The sequence below is a fragment of the Hyalella azteca genome, unplaced genomic scaffold (genome assembly GCF_000764305.2).
Source record: "Hyalella azteca isolate HAZT.00-mixed unplaced genomic scaffold, Hazt_2.0.2 contig16207, whole genome shotgun sequence".
NCBI classification, from domain to species: Eukaryota; Metazoa; Arthropoda; class Malacostraca; order Amphipoda; family Hyalellidae; genus Hyalella; species Hyalella azteca.
The window spans coordinates 15543-33762 of record NW_025946034.1 but is presented as its reverse complement, the minus strand read 5'-3'; the positions used below and the strand labels follow the sequence as shown (position 1 = coordinate 33762).

Here is an 18220-nt window from a genome sequence, read left to right as displayed (position 1 = left end):
TTTTTAGAGGTATCAAATGTATGATTTCCTATCTTTTCTTTTGCTCCATAGATAGTAAAAATGTTGAACTTTATGCCACTATTTTTAGTTTTGCAATATTTTGATTAGTTTAGCTGCTACAACATTTCTATGAAATGTGGGATGACTGTCCCTATTTACCCCGCCCCTCCCTTATTACTCTGTTTGACCGTCCTGTATGTATCAAATGTATATTCATTGGATTTAATTCATTAGTACCATATTAACTTTTATCCATTGTTCCCATGATACGTATTAATATTTTTTACAGATTGCTATGATCTAATCTTGTTACTTTTCTAATATTTCTTTTCTTCTTCTTCCAGAACTTGTTCACTAATTGTTGTAATTAATATTTTATATACATTTCTAATATATAATGGATCAGGATGATGAAAAAATGTTGCACAATATACTGGAAAAATCTCACAAAATTGTCAAGAAAAAATCTAAAAATAAGTCAAGTTTTTCCCTGGGAATAGAAATTAATCCTTCCAATAATTCAACTGTTATTAAATCATTTAGTGGATCAAACCCTATGAAGAAAAAGAAAGAAAGTAATTTTGTCAATGTGTTGACTCGTCAAAGTAATTCTCAGGGTTCTCGTAATATGAATAGCACTCATAATATCAATGAATTTTGTGATAGAAATTTAGGAATTAATGAGCCAATTCAAAATCAAGATGAAGTGAATAAAGTTTCATTTGAGCCCATTGCTAAGCCAGTAAATGAAAAAGTTAATCAGAACAGCCAAGAAAATATTTCTGTTGAAACTGCCCCTGCTGTCCTCATGCCAGCAGATGATTTGAATGAGACTGAAGAAGAATTTGGACCAAAAAACACGCAAGGAAAATTTACAGGTGTTGTCCCAGGCCCATATGTTGTTTGCACTCTTGGTCCTTATTTTGTTTGCAAATTTTCAAAGGCTCGAAAATCTTCAGAGTTCTGCAGTCTTGAAGACTATGTCTACAAACCAAAATTAAAATTCACAGAAGCTGAATGGAAAAGAGCCAAAGCCTTGCCAAATTTTCAAGAAAGCCTTCAAAGTAACAACGAATTTACTCCTGAGGACATTGAAAATGAATTGAATGAAAAAATAGATAAAATTGCTAAACATTTTATGCATTTTAAACAAGGCACTCTTGATGAAAAGTCTATGAAAGAAAAGAAGATAAATGAGGTTGACTACAGTGAACCTTACCTGCCAACCTACAAGGAGCTTGAGGTATATATTTTTCTTGCCATTAAATTGCTGATGGAGGATTATTTAGTTTTGATGAGGTAGTATGATGGTCCTCATAATGGTTTTATTTACTGATTCCCAACACTATCCATTCAATTTTTGTAATTTAAAATTCCTTTATTAAAACTGCAATTATATTCTAACTACTGTTGTATGAATAAAATTTTCAATATACCGTATGCACAATACATTTAGTCACCAAGAGTAGGTAAATGTGTTGTTACTGTTTATCTGTATAAATTTTAATTTCCATTCCATTATTAGCAAGTGCAAACTGTAACTATTTTCCAGTGAAATTTATTAATTAATACCACGAATTACTTCTATTAATGGTGTAACATGCTTGGTTGATATTTATTTTTTTCACTATTTTTGGCTTAAATTTTGCAATTGATTGTCCTGTCACTGCTTTGAATTTCAATGACTTGGGTGGAAAAGATGTTATGGAATCTTCAACAAATAGGAATATAAAGACACATTTTCACTTAAATAGGTAAATTCACTTGTGTGAGAGACAGTATTTGGTGTATGGAATTTGATATATTACTTGTTATACTATTTGAAGTAAAATAGAACTTATATAATAAATGAAAAACCTGTGCTGGATAAGTAATACCTGATTGCACCTGTTGTCTGTACATTAAGCCCAAACAAAGATAGGCAAGAAAACTTGTCCCATGTTAAAAAACTTGCAGCCTGTCCCATATTATAGAATGAATACACAACTTAGCCAAGTTGCAAATTCTGTTGTCAATTTCTGATTTATGCCTTTCAAATGAGTTATTTCATGAAAAAATTATTTTTTTTACAGTTTCTTGAAAAATTATTCATGGACAAGGAAACTGATGCTGAGGAAGACACTACATTTGAAAGCCTGAAGAATAAGAAGGCTAAATCAGACAGCACATTTAATAAAGGACCATTGACTGAAATAGAGCAACAACGTATTAATGAAAATTGGAATCAGTTTCAAAAGGTGAGTTTTGGAATTCTAGTTTGGCTACATGAAGGGGAGTTGAAAGTGACTAAAATTTATCCTGATAAATGTTGAGACTGTAATTTTTAACTGCAGGCTGCCCTATCATTGCTTTCATCAGTTTTTTTTTTGCTGCGAATTATACAAAGATGTTACCTCAAGAATTTTGTCATCATTTATTTTCCCTTTAGTTTGCCTGAATATATCATTTAGTTTACCAGGAGGATCATTCAAGTTGCTCTTTTTAGCGCATTCTCTCATTTACGGAAAAAATGCACTATTGTGCTCGCCATGTCTGTCTCTGTCTGTCCGTCCGTGACCTCAAGTTTTCGTCGACGAGAAAATGCGCTCTCTGTCACTCACTGCAGTGAGTACTGAGTTATATTTTTTTTCATATTTGGTACAACTTGGTTGGTGATACTGTCCATGACAAATGAGTCATTTATGGCATTTCATGATCTTTTCAAAACAATAGATGAATATGTCTCTACCACCTACATTTCACTTGCTTTATTTATTCATTTGTTATTCTAACACTTGGCACCAAATATTTTTAACAGTGCCTAACAGACTGTTCTGCCTGTTGACTAAAATACTTCCAATACCAAATTAGCTAGGACATTTGGTTGTCTTCCCCAATGCACATTTTAAATCCATGTTTTTCAGCTATTACATACATTATTACTTGCAACTTGCTAACCTGTCTTGCACTTTTCCACGGGAAACATGGCTTATTTATTATTATATTCTTGCATTTCTTCTTTAAATTAATACTCACAGGCTTGTACCGGTCATGGAAAACCTGGAGAGTCATGGATTTTAATTTTTCATTTTCCAGGCCTGGAATGTCATGGGATTTCATTTCAGGTTATGGAAAGTCATGGAATTTGCAAATAAATGAAGAAGAAAGGAAATGCTTTTCTGTGTTGCGTGTGTTAACCCATTAATGCTGATTGGTTCCATTTGGAACCAGCAGAAAAAATGGATTTATAATAAAATTGTAAGCTCAAATAGATATACAAGTGGATGCGTAGGTTTGATACTACACATCTTGTACATGTTCTGGCAAAGTTTGGTTCTGCTGCGCTAACTACTCTCTTTTCAATTAACATTCAAAGATTACTAGAACCAGGTCATGGAAAAGTCATGGATTTTTTTTCTAAATATGGGTACGCACGCTGTACTCATAATGACTGCATAAAAAATTGTATTATTGGGATTTTTACTATTCACTCTTGTAAAAAGAACTAAATATTATTCAGGAATTACCAATGTGTATTGTTTGCTGAATAATTTTAAACATATACGTAAATAACTTGAATATAGGTATATATACATTGGAGTTTTAATGCTAAGTTGCTATGCACAGTCGCTAAGTTACTATTGCCAATTATTTCAATCCTCTAAATTGAACTCACAATGTTCTAATTTTTATACAGGAGCATAAATTTTATGACTTGCGCCCCCTGATAAACTACCGCACCTGCATTTTTGAAGGCAGTCCTGACTCATTTGTAGTAGAGAAGGCTTACTTCACCTCAGTACCTCAACAAAAAAAGTTTCTAAAATACATAAGGAAAGGATTAAACAGAAGTCTGCTGCAGGTATGTGAGAATATCTTGTATTTTTTCATCCCTGCTTACAATTTAACTTTGAAACATATTAATTTCAAGTATGTGTTGTGTTACCACTGGCATGAGATGGCAATATATCATTCCAAATGTATCATGGATGTTCAGCTACAATCCAGTTGAGATAGCATGATTGCTTTTATTCCCATATAAGATTCCAAAAGACTTAATTTAATTTCATTCGCAGATTTGTTTCACAACTTGAACCATAATATCTCAACAAAGTAGCAGAACTAATGTGGGTGTGATGCAATCCTGTTAATAAGCATTATTATTCATCAAGTTTATCCTTGTGGTTCTTTGTACTAATTCTCAAATGCTATCATGTATGTTATAATGAAATTGGAGTCTATGGCTGCCCCAATTTTTCAAAATTTCTACAATTTTATATCCTAGGGCCTATCAGTCATTTTGCTGGAATTGATTATTTTTAAGTATATTCTTCTTCATTTATTTATCATGCTTGAAACATAAAGAATAGCTTATTAAAATTACCAAAAAAATGCCGCATTTTTACACATCCTTAGTTAGGTTAATATTTCATTTCCAGGGACTTTATTTTAGTAGGTACTACATCAAATACCTACCTGTATTTGCATAACTTTGTATCTCGAAATTCCACAGGTGAAATTTCAAATTAAAAAAGCAGGTCTAAAGAAAAGGTCTTTATTTTTTATAGAAAGAAACATTTTAATTGTTTTTCCAAATATCTGTCATATGAACCATTAAAATTTTTATTTCATTTGTGTTTTACAAAAGTTTACTATATTGTACTACTGCATAGCCTAAATTTTTTTAATGATTTGAAAATTGAACAAATTGTTGCTTACATAAGGAATATCTTGAGCATGCTTGAATTATTGAACCTTGCAAAAAAGATTCGATAATTTTTGTTTACATTTTTTCATTTCTGCAGATGAAGTGGCATCTTTATACATCAGTATTATATCAAAACACCTTGACAAAAAGAGAGATGTGCCTTATTGACCTGTTTCTGAAGCGCTATGGGGTGGACCTTGTTTCTATGGAGTTCATACTGGGTTCCTTGAATTCAAGGCAGCTCTCCCGTCACCTTGTGTCAAACTATCGCTTCACGCTCTGTCCAAGTGAGATACTCAATTCTTAAGGCTGTTTAATGTATATGATTTTATTTTGTAACAGAAAACGTCCTTGCTGCTTACTTTCATATGAAGGTATATACTATCTTCTTTTATATAATCACAATTCTGTGTAATAGATTCATGAAGTTTGAGTAGAATTATAATATAAAAGCATGTGTAGACTTGGCTTCATTGTTTGATGTGATTATTCATCTGTGCTGCTAATTTGATTAGCTTATTTCATAATTAGAAATAAAGGTTACATCATGAAAAGTCTCCTTATGCTAGAATTAGGAGCTATGGAAGGAAAAAAAATGTTAACTTGTTTGCTTTTACAAAGCTTCCATACCTAGCACAAAAGTACTATATTTAAGCCTTTGGCTAACTGAGTATTGACCATATATGCCTTATTTGGTTTATAAGAATTGTGCAATTTTCACTAATGTTCTTCCAACAGTGAAACTTGATTGGTTTTACAATATTTTGATACGTAATTCAATATCAAATAAGTTGGCTACATATTTCTAATTCATGGTTGGTAACTGTTTCACATTTAGCCTAATGTAATTCTATAACAATTGGTCTCATAAGTAGTCAAATGACTAGAACATTTTGCATGCTTTTTCAGATGAGTTTGTTTTGAACCAAAACTGACACTATTTGTTCGTCATACAATTTTATTTATGAAAGATTTTGCTATGGTGCTTTGGAAACAGCTTTGTTGTGGCTGATGTGCTATTGCCTTCTTAACTCCTGAAAGAAGTGCGGTGCTCTGTTTAGCTCATCTTTTGAAAATACAATTGAAGAATCAGAGATTCTTAACTTCCAAGCCCCTAACATCATGTTAATTGAAGAATTGTTTGTCTAAATCGAATGCTTCCTGTTACACCAATTTATTCAAATTTCGAGTATTAGCATGGCAGTGGCTAAGCTGACCATAACTTGTTTTCAGTTGCTGATGGACCATGGACAGAAGAAGAGGTGTTACGTCTCATCAAAGGAGTGGTGTACACCTGGAACAAAATGCCAACTCAAAATGCCTCCTCTTCCCTCACGAACATTAACTGGAAGAAAGTATTCCTTTTTGTTAGAGTGAGTATTTTTCAAGTACAAAAGTTACCTAGAATTCATTTCTTCTCTCATAGCTTTGATCATCACATCTATCAATATCAATCAGCTAGGAAGACTTTATTACTTTTATTATTTTAGATTTTGCATGAAGAGGCATCATTTAAAACAACATACCAGTACTACCATTTCATTAGGCAGATAGTGTGTTTACCTTGAGATCATTAGAAATGTACTTCTTCTATTGTTTACTATAAACTCTTTGGTTATCCCAAAATGTTTTTCAGGACAGTGGCTCAATTTTGAATTGAATATAATTTGTTCCAGTATACTAATACCATAGTATAAGTTCATGAGTACCTTCCCCTTTTGGGGAAGGTACTCATGAACTGGAAAGAATTGTCAAAAACGACGTACAATATCTAGAAAGCCAAAATCTGATCTTCCCTACACAATACAGCTTCTGGCCCCCAAGGGGCACTACAGAAGCACTTGTCCAACTCCAAAACCATATCATAAAGATCAAAACGGAAGGAGAACACACCATTTGCGTATTTTTTGACGTACAAAAAGCTTACGATAGAACCTGGCGACACGGAATACTGCAGTTCACCCATCAAGCCGGGATTAGAGGTAACCTGGCCCTGTTAGAGGTAACCTGGTTTCTGCGCTACTGATCTTTCAGAGTGAGAGTGGGGCTTTGCTCTCACCTCTATGCGTCCAGAACCAGGGTGTGCCGCAGGGAAGCGTGATCAGCTGCACACTCTTCTTGATGGTCATAAACGGGATCACCTCCAGCCTTCCTCCTAACGTACAGTCCTCTCTATACGTCGACAATTTTATGATCTATGCATCATCCCATTACCTGCCCGCCCCCGCACGCTGTATTCAAACCACCATAAACCGAGCCAGTCAGTGGGCCATGGCCTGCGGCTTCTCCTTTTCAAGCGAGAAAACCGTGGCCATGCACTTTAAACGAAACCGCTCTCAGGAACAGCTCCCTCTATTGTTTTTACAGGGCACTCAAATTACCATATCACCTGTGGCTAAATTCCTTGGCATGACATGGGACTGCAGGCTCTCTTGGGGGCCTCACCTGCGGGCTCTGAAAGGCAGTTGCCTCCGGAGGATGAACCTCATGAAGAACCTGTCTGGTCTGTTGTGGGGATCGGATAGGCTGACCCTACCTTACCTCTATATAGCCATTATTAGAACAAAGATGGACTACGGATGCGTCATCTACCAACATGCAAGAAAACGAACCCTTTCATTACTCGACCCGGTTCACAACGCCGCCATCACGGCATGGACCGGAGCATTTAGAACATACCCCACTGTTAGCCTCTATGCAGAGAGCAGCGAACCTCCATTCTATCTCCGCCGAATCCACTCTACAGATGATAGCCCGCCTCAAGCAATTACCTCTATCCCCAACACGGCGCAGCGTCATTACTGTAGACCGACCAAACATTTTCCCGTACTATATCCCGTCATCCGAAGACTATGAAACACTGATTGCAATGACGCATGCTCATGTGTAGAAGTCATACCAGTCACGTTTGAGGATACCCCTACGTGGCGCATCCCAATCAACACATTCTGCCCGGACCAAAACTACCCACTCAAGCAAAGGACACACCCAACCAAGATGAAACAACTTTCTACACCATGCATCTACAAAACATGCTAACTCCACGCATGTTTACACCGACGGCTCTAAGACGAACGGCGCAATGGGATGTGCAGCTGCGGCCGGCGCAGCGGCGGTGTCAAGACGACTCAGTTCAAGCTCGTCAATCTTCACCGCAGAGCTTGTCGGTGTTAGCTGTGCCCTTAGCCTCATAGATCAACTGCCCGGAGACGACTTTACAATATTTGTTGACTCCAAAAATGTGGTGCAGGCTCTGAGAGTTTATAACAGCAGGTAACCTATCGTCCGGGAGATCCTAACTGGGCTGGTGCGCCTGGCGGGGGCGGGGAGAGCGGTGAGCGTCTGCTGGGTGCCCTGACATGTGGGGTGCGAGGCAACGAGAGGGCGGATGAGGCGGCGGTAAACGCCGCCTCATCGGACCAGGCGATCCATAGCGAGCAGGTCCCTTGCCGGGACCACTACCCTATCATCAAGGCAAGCATCCGCCATATCTGGCAGGAACAGTGGCTGGACGTGAGAGAGAACAAACTAAGAACAATTAAGGACTGTGTACAAGCGTGGAGTTCATCATACCAGAAATCCCGGAAGATGGAGGTAGCGCTTTCCAGACTAAGGATCGGCAACACGCGCCTCACTCACAGCTACCTGATCGAACGCCGTCCGATGCCGTATTGCAATGATTGTTTGGTACCCCTGACGGTCTTGCATGTTATGGCGGAATGCCCGAGCCACAGTGATACTCGGCAAAACTACTACCCCAACACCACTGCTCTCAGCCCAAATGAAATGCTGTCCAGGATGCTAAGAGAAGTTCCTCGAAGCATCTTTGGGACTGACAATCTCAGACGATATATAATCGAGTGTAACCTGCTACCGGATATCTAGCACGGCACCATGACATAGGTCTGAAGAGACCCATACCCCTGACTAAACACCATACTCGTGTCATCATGTTACTGGTTGAGATGAAATAGCAGAAGACGGATAGAACCTGCGCCTTGGAAATAGAAAAGCATNATCTTGGATGGCAGCCGTGTGGTCCGCATGACTTGTTAGGATTTAGAGCTTATTATTATAAACATCGCAGGAAGAAACCTGAAGTAGAATTATGAACATTTTCGCTTAGTCTTAACTCCTGGTCGTTGCTCGTCAAGTTAGTGCTTACTAAGTTTAAAATAACACATGAAAAGGATTAAAATAGCGTGATGAGGCCAGCTGGGTGAGGTACAAAATAGCGTGACTGTCAAAATCTAGCAATTGAAATTATTCAATTTTTCGGGTGAACATATTAATAAATCGAAGAATGTTAACAAATAAAAAAAATTTACTTATCTATTAATATATATAAAAAATGTATTTATCGATGTGAAAATTATAATTTTGCCTCAGACATCAAAAAGTTTCATTTAAAAAATTTAATTTTATTTCATCGCTATTTTTAAATGATATTACTACGGCCAAATGCATAGATTCTCGGTGACAGACAGAAAAATTAATAGGTTGCTGTCCAAATAGTGACGGCACGAGTAGAGGGCGAACTGATCCGCCATTTTGGCGGGCCAAACTAGGTCAGGATGACCCACTCAGGGGGAATGTATCGCTATTGGAACAACGACCCGCTTATTTCTCTCAGTGCACTTTCCAAACCAAGAAATGTGGCCTGAAAATGAAATAGTAAAAAACATTATTTGAAGTTTTTTTTTGAAGGACATGAGAGCGCAGTAACTTGAATACAATAAATTATGTCGCACAAAAGTAAGCCCTGAAAGTTATATCAATAACATACACTCGAAAAAATGAATGAGCCATATTAATGATAATAATAGCGGTTTCAGTGTTTATTAGGCCGTAGGCCTGTCGTCGATTCTGAACATCGCAGAACATTCACAGCTTGTTGCGGTCTCGAACTCGCAAGTCACTGCTACAATGTTGCTTTGCCCATGGTTGAACTAGTAGAATATAGTTCAACCATGACCCTGCTTTTGTTTGCATTGTTGTCCAAATTTTGACACATTTTCTATACGAAGCGCTAATAAGCACTTTTGCCAAGGGCAAATTGATTCAGGATGACCGCAAAAGGCTAAATGTGCGTCGCTACTGGGACTAAGTCCCGCTTATTTCTTCCAGTGTACGGCACACACAGTTTGAAGTGAATATGTTAACAATTTTAAAATAACTTCACACTGAACATTTTTAAAAGAAGATTTTAGTATTATTAGCAGTTATTTGTGCATGTGAAAATTGTTCAAAGAAGCTTCTTTAAATTAGATTTTTGTGGAACATATGAACTAAACCCTCCCCTGCCAGCACTTCTCCTCCCCAAGACTGCCGCTCTATAGGCTTTGCTGAAAATTCGGACCAAGCAGCCGGTGTCCTCAGCTCGCTAAAAATTGAACTAATTTTCTAAGTTTGAAATTAGTTAAAACTTATACCATAAGAAGCGTAATTACTTAACAAATATTTTCCTTAAAAGGGGTTTAACCCAAAAGGAAAAACTTCGAAATCTGCGCCGTTTTCGAGATATTCGCGTTTAAACTTTGCGCCGCGGCAGCCGTCAACTCACGAACAACCGTCTAAATCTTCCCGTGTACACCCAGAGAAATTCGTGGTATTTTGTCCAAGTAGTGATGTCTGATGTGCTTTTTGCCTTCGTGTGTTCCATCCTGACCATGTTTGGCTAGGCAATGAGCCTAGCCAGCCATCATTGCTAAGTGTAAAAAGTGTGTCACATTTGGATTAACACTAACTGATTCAGACGAAGCATGGGACGAAGTCTTCGTCTTTATTTTAGCGGGACGAAATCTTGGTCAAGGCACTCATAAAAATGAGTGGGACTTTAGCGACACACTACTTACGCTTGTGTGGGCCTTCTTAACCCTGTTTGGCACGGCTAATAATAATATAATAATAATAGCGGTTTCGGCGTTAAGCAGGCCGTAGGCCTGTCGCCGCTTCTTAACATCACAGAACATTCACAGCTTGTTGCGGTATCGAACCCGCGCATCTCTGCGCCAATCCTGATACTCTGAACTGTAACCACTGGCGTAAGAAAAGGTGCGTATCAGTGTTACGAGCAGGAATTGTGTTAACATTTCGACAACATCACCCGTGAATTTTTTTAGTGTACTTACGCGCGTTGTAACTTCCAATTCCAATTCCAACATTTCAAAATTTAGCTTTAATATTACCTAGCTTCTTAACTATAACTAATTTGTTTGTCGTTTCAGTGAAGTTTTAGCCTACCAGCATTAGCTAACATAATTAACGTATAATTTCAGACATAGTCAATTAATTTAGCTCATCGGCTTCAACTGAGTAGCTTAGTTTATCGGGCTAAGCTAGTTAGCCATATAACTAAGCCTAGCAGCATTAGCTGACTAGTCAAACGGTTTCCACACGAACGCGGTGCTTGCTTTGTTATTATAGCGATTCATCACATCTATCAATATCAATCAGCTAGGAAGACTTTATTACTTTTATTATTTTAGATTTTGCATGAAGAGGCATCATTTAAAACAACATACCAGTACTACCATTTCATTAGGCAGATAGTGTGTTTACCTTGAGATCATTAGAAATGTACTTCTTCTATTGTTTACTATAAACTCTTTGGTTATCCCAAAATGTTTTTCAGGACAGTGGCTCAATTTTGAATTGAATATAATTTGTTCCAGTATACTAATACCATAGTATAAGTTCATGAGTACCTTCCCCTTTTGGGGAAGGTACTCATGAACTGGAAAGAATTGTCAAAAACGACGTACAATATCTAGAAAGCCAAAATCTGATCTTCCCTACACAATACAGCTTCTGGCCCCCAAGGGGCACTACAGAAGCACTTGTCCAACTCCAAAACCATATCATAAAGATCAAAACGGAAGGAGAACACACCATTTGCGTATTTTTTGACGTACAAAAAGCTTACGATAGAACCTGGCGACACGGAATACTGCAGTTCACCCATCAAGCCGGGATTAGAGGTAACCTGGCCCTGTTAGAGGTAACCTGGTTTCTGCGCTACTGATCTTTCAGAGTGAGAGTGGGGCTTTGCTCTCACCTCTATGCGTCCAGAACCAGGGTGTGCCGCAGGGAAGCGTGATCAGCTGCACACTCTTCTTGATGGTCATAAACGGGATCACCTCCAGCCTTCCTCCTAACGTACAGTCCTCTCTATACGTCGACAATTTTATGATCTATGCATCATCCCATTACCTGCCCGCCCCCGCACGCTGTATTCAAACCACCATAAACCGAGCCAGTCAGTGGGCCATGGCCTGCGGCTTCTCCTTTTCAAGCGAGAAAACCGTGGCCATGCACTTTAAACGAAACCGCTCTCAGGAACAGCTCCCTCTATTGTTTTTACAGGGCACTCAAATTACCATATCACCTGTGGCTAAATTCCTTGGCATGACATGGGACTGCAGGCTCTCTTGGGGGCCTCACCTGCGGGCTCTGAAAGGCAGTTGCCTCCGGAGGATGAACCTCATGAAGAACCTGTCTGGTCTGTTGTGGGGATCGGATAGGCTGACCCTACCTTACCTCTATATAGCCATTATTAGAACAAAGATGGACTACGGATGCGTCATCTACCAACATGCAAGAAAACGAACCCTTTCATTACTCGACCCGGTTCACAACGCCGCCATCACGGCATGGACCGGAGCATTTAGAACATACCCCACTGTTAGCCTCTATGCAGAGAGCAGCGAACCTCCATTCTATCTCCGCCGAATCCACTCTACAGATGATAGCCCGCCTCAAGCAATTACCTCTATCCCCAACACGGCGCAGCGTCATTACTGTAGACCGACCAAACATTTTCCCGTACTATATCCCGTCATCCGAAGACTATGAAACACTGCTTGCAATGACGCATGCTCATGTATAGAAGTCATACCAGTCACGTTTGAGGATACCCCTACGTGGCGCATCCCAATCAACACATTCTGCCCGGACCAAAACTACCCACTCAAGCAAAGGACACACCCAACCAAGATGAAACAACTTTCTACACCATGCATCTACAAAACATGCTAACTCCACGCATGTTTACACCGACGGCTCTAAGACGAACGGCGCAATGGGATGTGCAGCTGCGGCCGGCGCAGCGGCGGTGTCAAGACGACTCAGTTCAAGCTCGTCAATCTTCACCGCAGAGCTTGTCGGTGTTAGCTGTGCCCTTAGCCTCATAGATCAACTGCCCGGAGACGACTTTACAATATTTGTTGACTCCAAAAATGTGGTGCAGGCTCTGAGAGTTTATAACAGCAGGTAACCTATCGTCCGGGAGATCCTAACTGGGCTGGTGCGCCTGGCGGGGGCGGGGAGAGCGGTGAGCGTCTGCTGGGTGCCCTGACATGTGGGGTGCGAGGCAACGAGAGGGCGGATGAGGCGGCGGTAAACGCCGCCTCATCGGACCAGGCGATCCATAGCGAGCAGGTCCCTTGCCGGGACCACTACCCTATCATCAAGGCAAGCATCCGCCATATCTGGCAGGAACAGTGGCTGGACGTGAGAGAGAACAAACTAAGAACAATTAAGGACTGTGTACAAGCGTGGAGTTCATCATACCAGAAATCCCGGAAGATGGAGGTAGCGCTTTCCAGACTAAGGATCGGCAACACGCGCCTCACTCACAGCTACCTGATCGAACGCCGTCCGATGCCGTATTGCAATGATTGTTTGGTACCCCTGACGGTCTTGCATGTTATGGCGGAATGCCCGAGCCACAGTGATACTAGGCAAAACTACTACCCCAACACCACTGCTCTCAGCCCAAATGAAATGCTGTCTAGGATGCTGAGGGTAGTTCCCCGAAGTAGCTTTAGAACTGACAACCTTAGACAATATTTAATCGAATGTAACATGCTGCCGGATATCTAGCACGGCACCATTAGGTAGGTCAGAAAAGACCTATACCTCCGACTGACAAAACACCACATTCGTGTCATCACATTACTGGTTGAGATGAAATGACAGAAGACGGATTGAACCTGCGCCTTAGAAATAGAGAAGCATACACCCAAGACCAGATGGATCAGGCTGCGAGCTTAAAACCAACTAAGAAACCTGACCCTGCAAACCGAATATTGCACCTTTGCCGCGAAATAGACGAAACTGATCTGAAGCGCTAGAAACCTCTCCCCTACTACTACTACTACTCATAAGTTCCTTATAGCCTGTAAAACTGTCAAGAAAATATCTCCCATTATCCCTGTATACTACGGTAGTTTAAATTGTTGATAATATTCATTGGCTACTGTGTGCTGCCAGAAATTACATTCATGCAGTTGATTAAATTTTCATGCCCATTTATTAATTTTTGATTGCACATATTTTATTGAAACTGAAAGTGAGCAATTCAAACTATTGTGTGTGATGAAATGTATTTAACTCTTAGCCAATATCTTGTATTATAGTATTGCACTTAATATAGAAGAAACTTCCACAAATAAATTCTTCATGGATATGTGGCCCAATAATTTAGAATAATACATTATTTATACATTACATTGAAAAATAGCAATTTCTAGCATTTTCTTTAAATATTCATATAGTATATGGCTGTAGCCTGTTTTGCAAAGGAAGTGGCAGGTGTTGATGTTATTTAGAGCACAAGTAAATTTGAACAGTTTTATTTAATTAAGTTCTTGGAGAATCTTCTGTAATCATGAATCTGTTACTACCATTACTGAGTTTCAGGATGCCAAATGTTGAGGAAGCTAATAAAATTAATTTTTTTTGCGTCAATATTCATAAACTATATCTAATTATCTCATTTTCTTGTGTTTTTCATTCATAATAAAACATTTCTATCTAAATATTTGGTAAATTTAGGGGTGATTTGTTAGTAAAATATTTAATTGCTTTATTTGTATGTGTGGTAAGCTTTACTGCCATGGAGCTTTTTTTTCTTGCAGACGCGCACGCCTAGGGCCTGCAGCACAGCGTTTTACGCATTTGTCAAGGACGCTTTGCATATGCATCACTACAAGCTGAAGCATCCAGATGCTGAGGATCTCCCAAAGTGGACATCTAATCACGAATTGATGCTCATTAAAGAGTGAGAGAATAATGTAGTACAATTAGATATCTTTTAAGCTGTTCCAACTTGCTTTTTTCTTTTGATTTTTAAATACCATATTCCATAAATTTATCTTGTTGTGTGCAATCATTAATTTTAGTTATTCAAACCAAGTTATTATGAAAAATATTACGCTGTGTTCCGAAGTTCCATTAGTTGTTAAGTTTTTTGTTGATTTTTACCTTCAGTTATTTTATTCATAGGTATAAATTCATTATATGTACATCTGTATTACATCTCTTACCTTTCAATTTTATTAAAGAACTTTAGGTTGATGGTCTCCTTAAATATTTTCTTTTTTATTTCTTTGATTACATTTTGTGAGTACGCTTTCTTTTGTTATTTCTTCATAATTAGACAACTTCACTTACAATGTCTTGATAAGGATTAAAATTTTATTTTGGTAACCATTTTTGCAAGAAAAATATAAAAAATTAAGTGGGGGAATGTTGCAATTTAGAGATAATGCTTACTTTAGTTATCGAACCTGCCTTCCTTATATGTGTCTTAATTCATAGATTCATTCTCGTAGGTAGAAATTTCATGTTCAAGCCTAAAGCTCTAAAAAAAAGCCCAATAGATGTGATACAATATTATTCGTCACATTTTTAAAAAAATTTCCCAAGTTAAATTATAATTCTGCCTCACACGTTCAATTCTCCTTGCCCTCCGTCTAGTATAAATTGATGAATTATTTTCTTTACAGGATGATCAGATCCCCTGCCACGACGCTGTCGGTGATGGACTTCAGGTCAATGATGGCCCTACCGGAGTTTGAAGGCTTCAGTGACAGCTACCTGCGGCGCATGGCGCGTGATGCTATTGCTGCCTGGGTGCCTCTGCCGCAGCGGCGCAACCTCGACGGTATCTTGCTTGTTTCCGTTCTCTCCACTCCATGTGCTATATTACTTATTGTTGCATGCCGCTGATAGCCACTGTCAATACGGTATATCACTTATTGCTGCATGCTGCTGATAGCCACTATCAATACGGTATAGCACTTATTGCTGAAAGCTGCTATCTTGCTTGTTTCCACTCTCCATATGCTATATTATATATTGTTGCATGCTGCTGATAGCCACTATCAATACGGTATATCACTTATTGCTGTTAGCCTCTATTTTGCTTGTTTCCACTCTTCATATGCTATATCACTTATTACTGATAGCCGCTATCTTCCTCATTCCCTTGTGTGTGCTTAGTCTCCCACAGGCAGTGATAAAGGAACTCTTTGTTGAGCAAAGCGCAGTGATCACCTTAATATATTTTGCAATAATATGCATCTCTTTAAAATGTATGAAGTGCTTGTAAATCTTAATTTTAGCTGCTCCTCGTGCGCCATTTAGTGTTATTTTTCTCTGCTGGATTTAGTCGACTTTTCTGGATGAATCGTACTTTATTATTGAGTTCTGAAGTAAAAGAACTTTACCCCTCCTGTCCCCTGATGAGTCCCTGATGAGTCCATCAACTGACTTGAAGGCTCACATTTACATTGCAATTTCTAAAACTTTTCCCTGTACACGAATTTCAATAACGACAATTACTCTTAACTTCAATATTGCCTCACTAAAAAAACTTTTTAATATTGAGTATTTTTATTCTAATCTCTTTTTGTAACCAATCCAGCAATCCTTAATTTTTTTTTGTGCTGTACAGACACGCTGGACTACCTCGCTACTCACGTCTTGCCAGAACTTGAGCGCAAGAGTGACAAATGGACCAGAGTGATGAATCGGATATACCTCGACCGAATTGTCAACATTGCGAACTCCATACCCAAGTATCTCGACGAACACATCAAGCGGGTGTTCGCTACTATGCCGCTGCACCAGCTGGACAATACCGAAGAGCCCGACATCGAGGACCCTAACCTGCTGGATGGGCTGGATGACGACCTCGAGGTCAAGAAAGACGACTGCGATATGTTAGGTGATGATGACGAGTTGCAGAAAGATGATGGCGAGTTGTATGAAGACGATGGCTCTGACATGTCCGTCTGTGACTTCAATTTGGACGAAAGCGATTGTCTTTAGGAACAGGGGTTCATGAGTTGTACGATGACAATGTTTTACGTCGTCCTACGACCGTCAGGTTGATGATGATATCAAGTTTGAAGACAATGACCTTGAGTAGCATTAGTGTGATGGCGATTCGAACGGTGATGCATTTGATGACTCTCAAGAACAATGACCATCACGACTCACGATAACGGTTGAAGAACCTAAATCCCTCGTAATAAAAGCATGATAACCTCCATCTCCAAAATCAGAGACTTAACTGTCTGTCTTAAGCTTAAGTGCCTGGTTTGTCTTACAAGAAATTCAGTCCCAATTGTTCTCAAACGATGCTCAAGTTGGTGAGTAGCAAGCTAAATTCTATCATGTTCTATTATTAATTCTGCAAACATGTCCCTTGTGTATTAATGCCTTCCATAGGAAAATGCATTTATTGCAAAAATTCTTGGTTGTTGAGTATTTTTTTCATGTACTTCTGGTCTTTTTAGCGCATTTTCTCATTTATGGAATTTATCTCATGGCACATTTTCTCTCGCCATGTCCGTCTGTCTGTCTGTCTGTCTGTCTGTCCGTGACCTCAAGTTTTCGACGACGAGAAAATGCGCTCTCTGTCACTCACTGCAGTGAGTACTGAGTTATATTTTTTGATGAATTATGCTAATAGTTTCATACTAAGTTCTGCGTCATGAAGAAGAAGTTGACCATAGGGCTGAAAGATGCCGTAATATTTTTAATTTAAAATTAAAATTTTAAATATAAGGTTGATTACAGTATAAATTTTTGTAACAATGACAAATGTGAGTTTCTTTACCCCTTTTTTTAATCTCAAATCGCTTCTTGGAGCCATAACATCATAAATGATTACACTATTTAACGAATGTGTTAATATTTCCCTTAAGTTTTGATGTGATGATGCGTGTTGTAATCACGCAAGTCAAAACTGACTCGTCATGTGCAACAGGTTTTGACGAGTTAAATATTCACGTGAAGTGTATAGAGAAATCAGACAAGGTGTTACACACATCCTTGCTGTTTTCATCGTCTTGCGCTCCATTCATTTAATGTCTGTGTATGAAGCAATTCACGTTCAACATTGCTGCCAGAAAGTTCAATGCGTCCGTATGAAGAAAAGTACTGAACAATACTTCCAATTGAAAGTTGATGGAGAAATGACAAATTTGGGTGACATAAATTTTTTGTGAGGAACATGTAAATTGTCAACAAGTAAACGAATATTTTGACAGTTCCATGTAATGTGTGCAACGTTTATTGTTCGCTTTGTTCTTTAGTGATGAACGAAACACGGCGATCCCGAATATATTAGATTAAGAACCATTTTTAGGAGTACATTTCAATGGATCTCTGTGTTCGATGGGTCATAATTCCGTTAATTCACCGTCAACATCGATCTTGAAAAACTACACATTTTCACAT

At 38.8% G+C, this 18220-nt stretch overlaps 1 protein-coding gene across 1 annotated transcript; it reads left to right on the top strand.

Annotated features, from left to right (window-relative positions):
- The first annotated feature begins 344 nt into the window (after positions 1–344).
- Positions 345–17368, top strand: LOC108668782. The gene is made up of 8 exons (XM_018156036.2): positions 345–1243; positions 2073–2237; positions 3677–3841; positions 4785–4974; positions 5921–6060; positions 14608–14750; positions 15478–15635; positions 16428–17368. Exons 1-8 carry the CDS (start codon positions 398–400, stop codon positions 16802–16804), a joined length of 2184 nt encoding a protein of 727 aa, XP_018011525.1. The 5' UTR covers positions 345–397; the 3' UTR covers positions 16805–17368.
- The last annotated feature ends 852 nt before the right edge of the window (positions 17369–18220 follow it).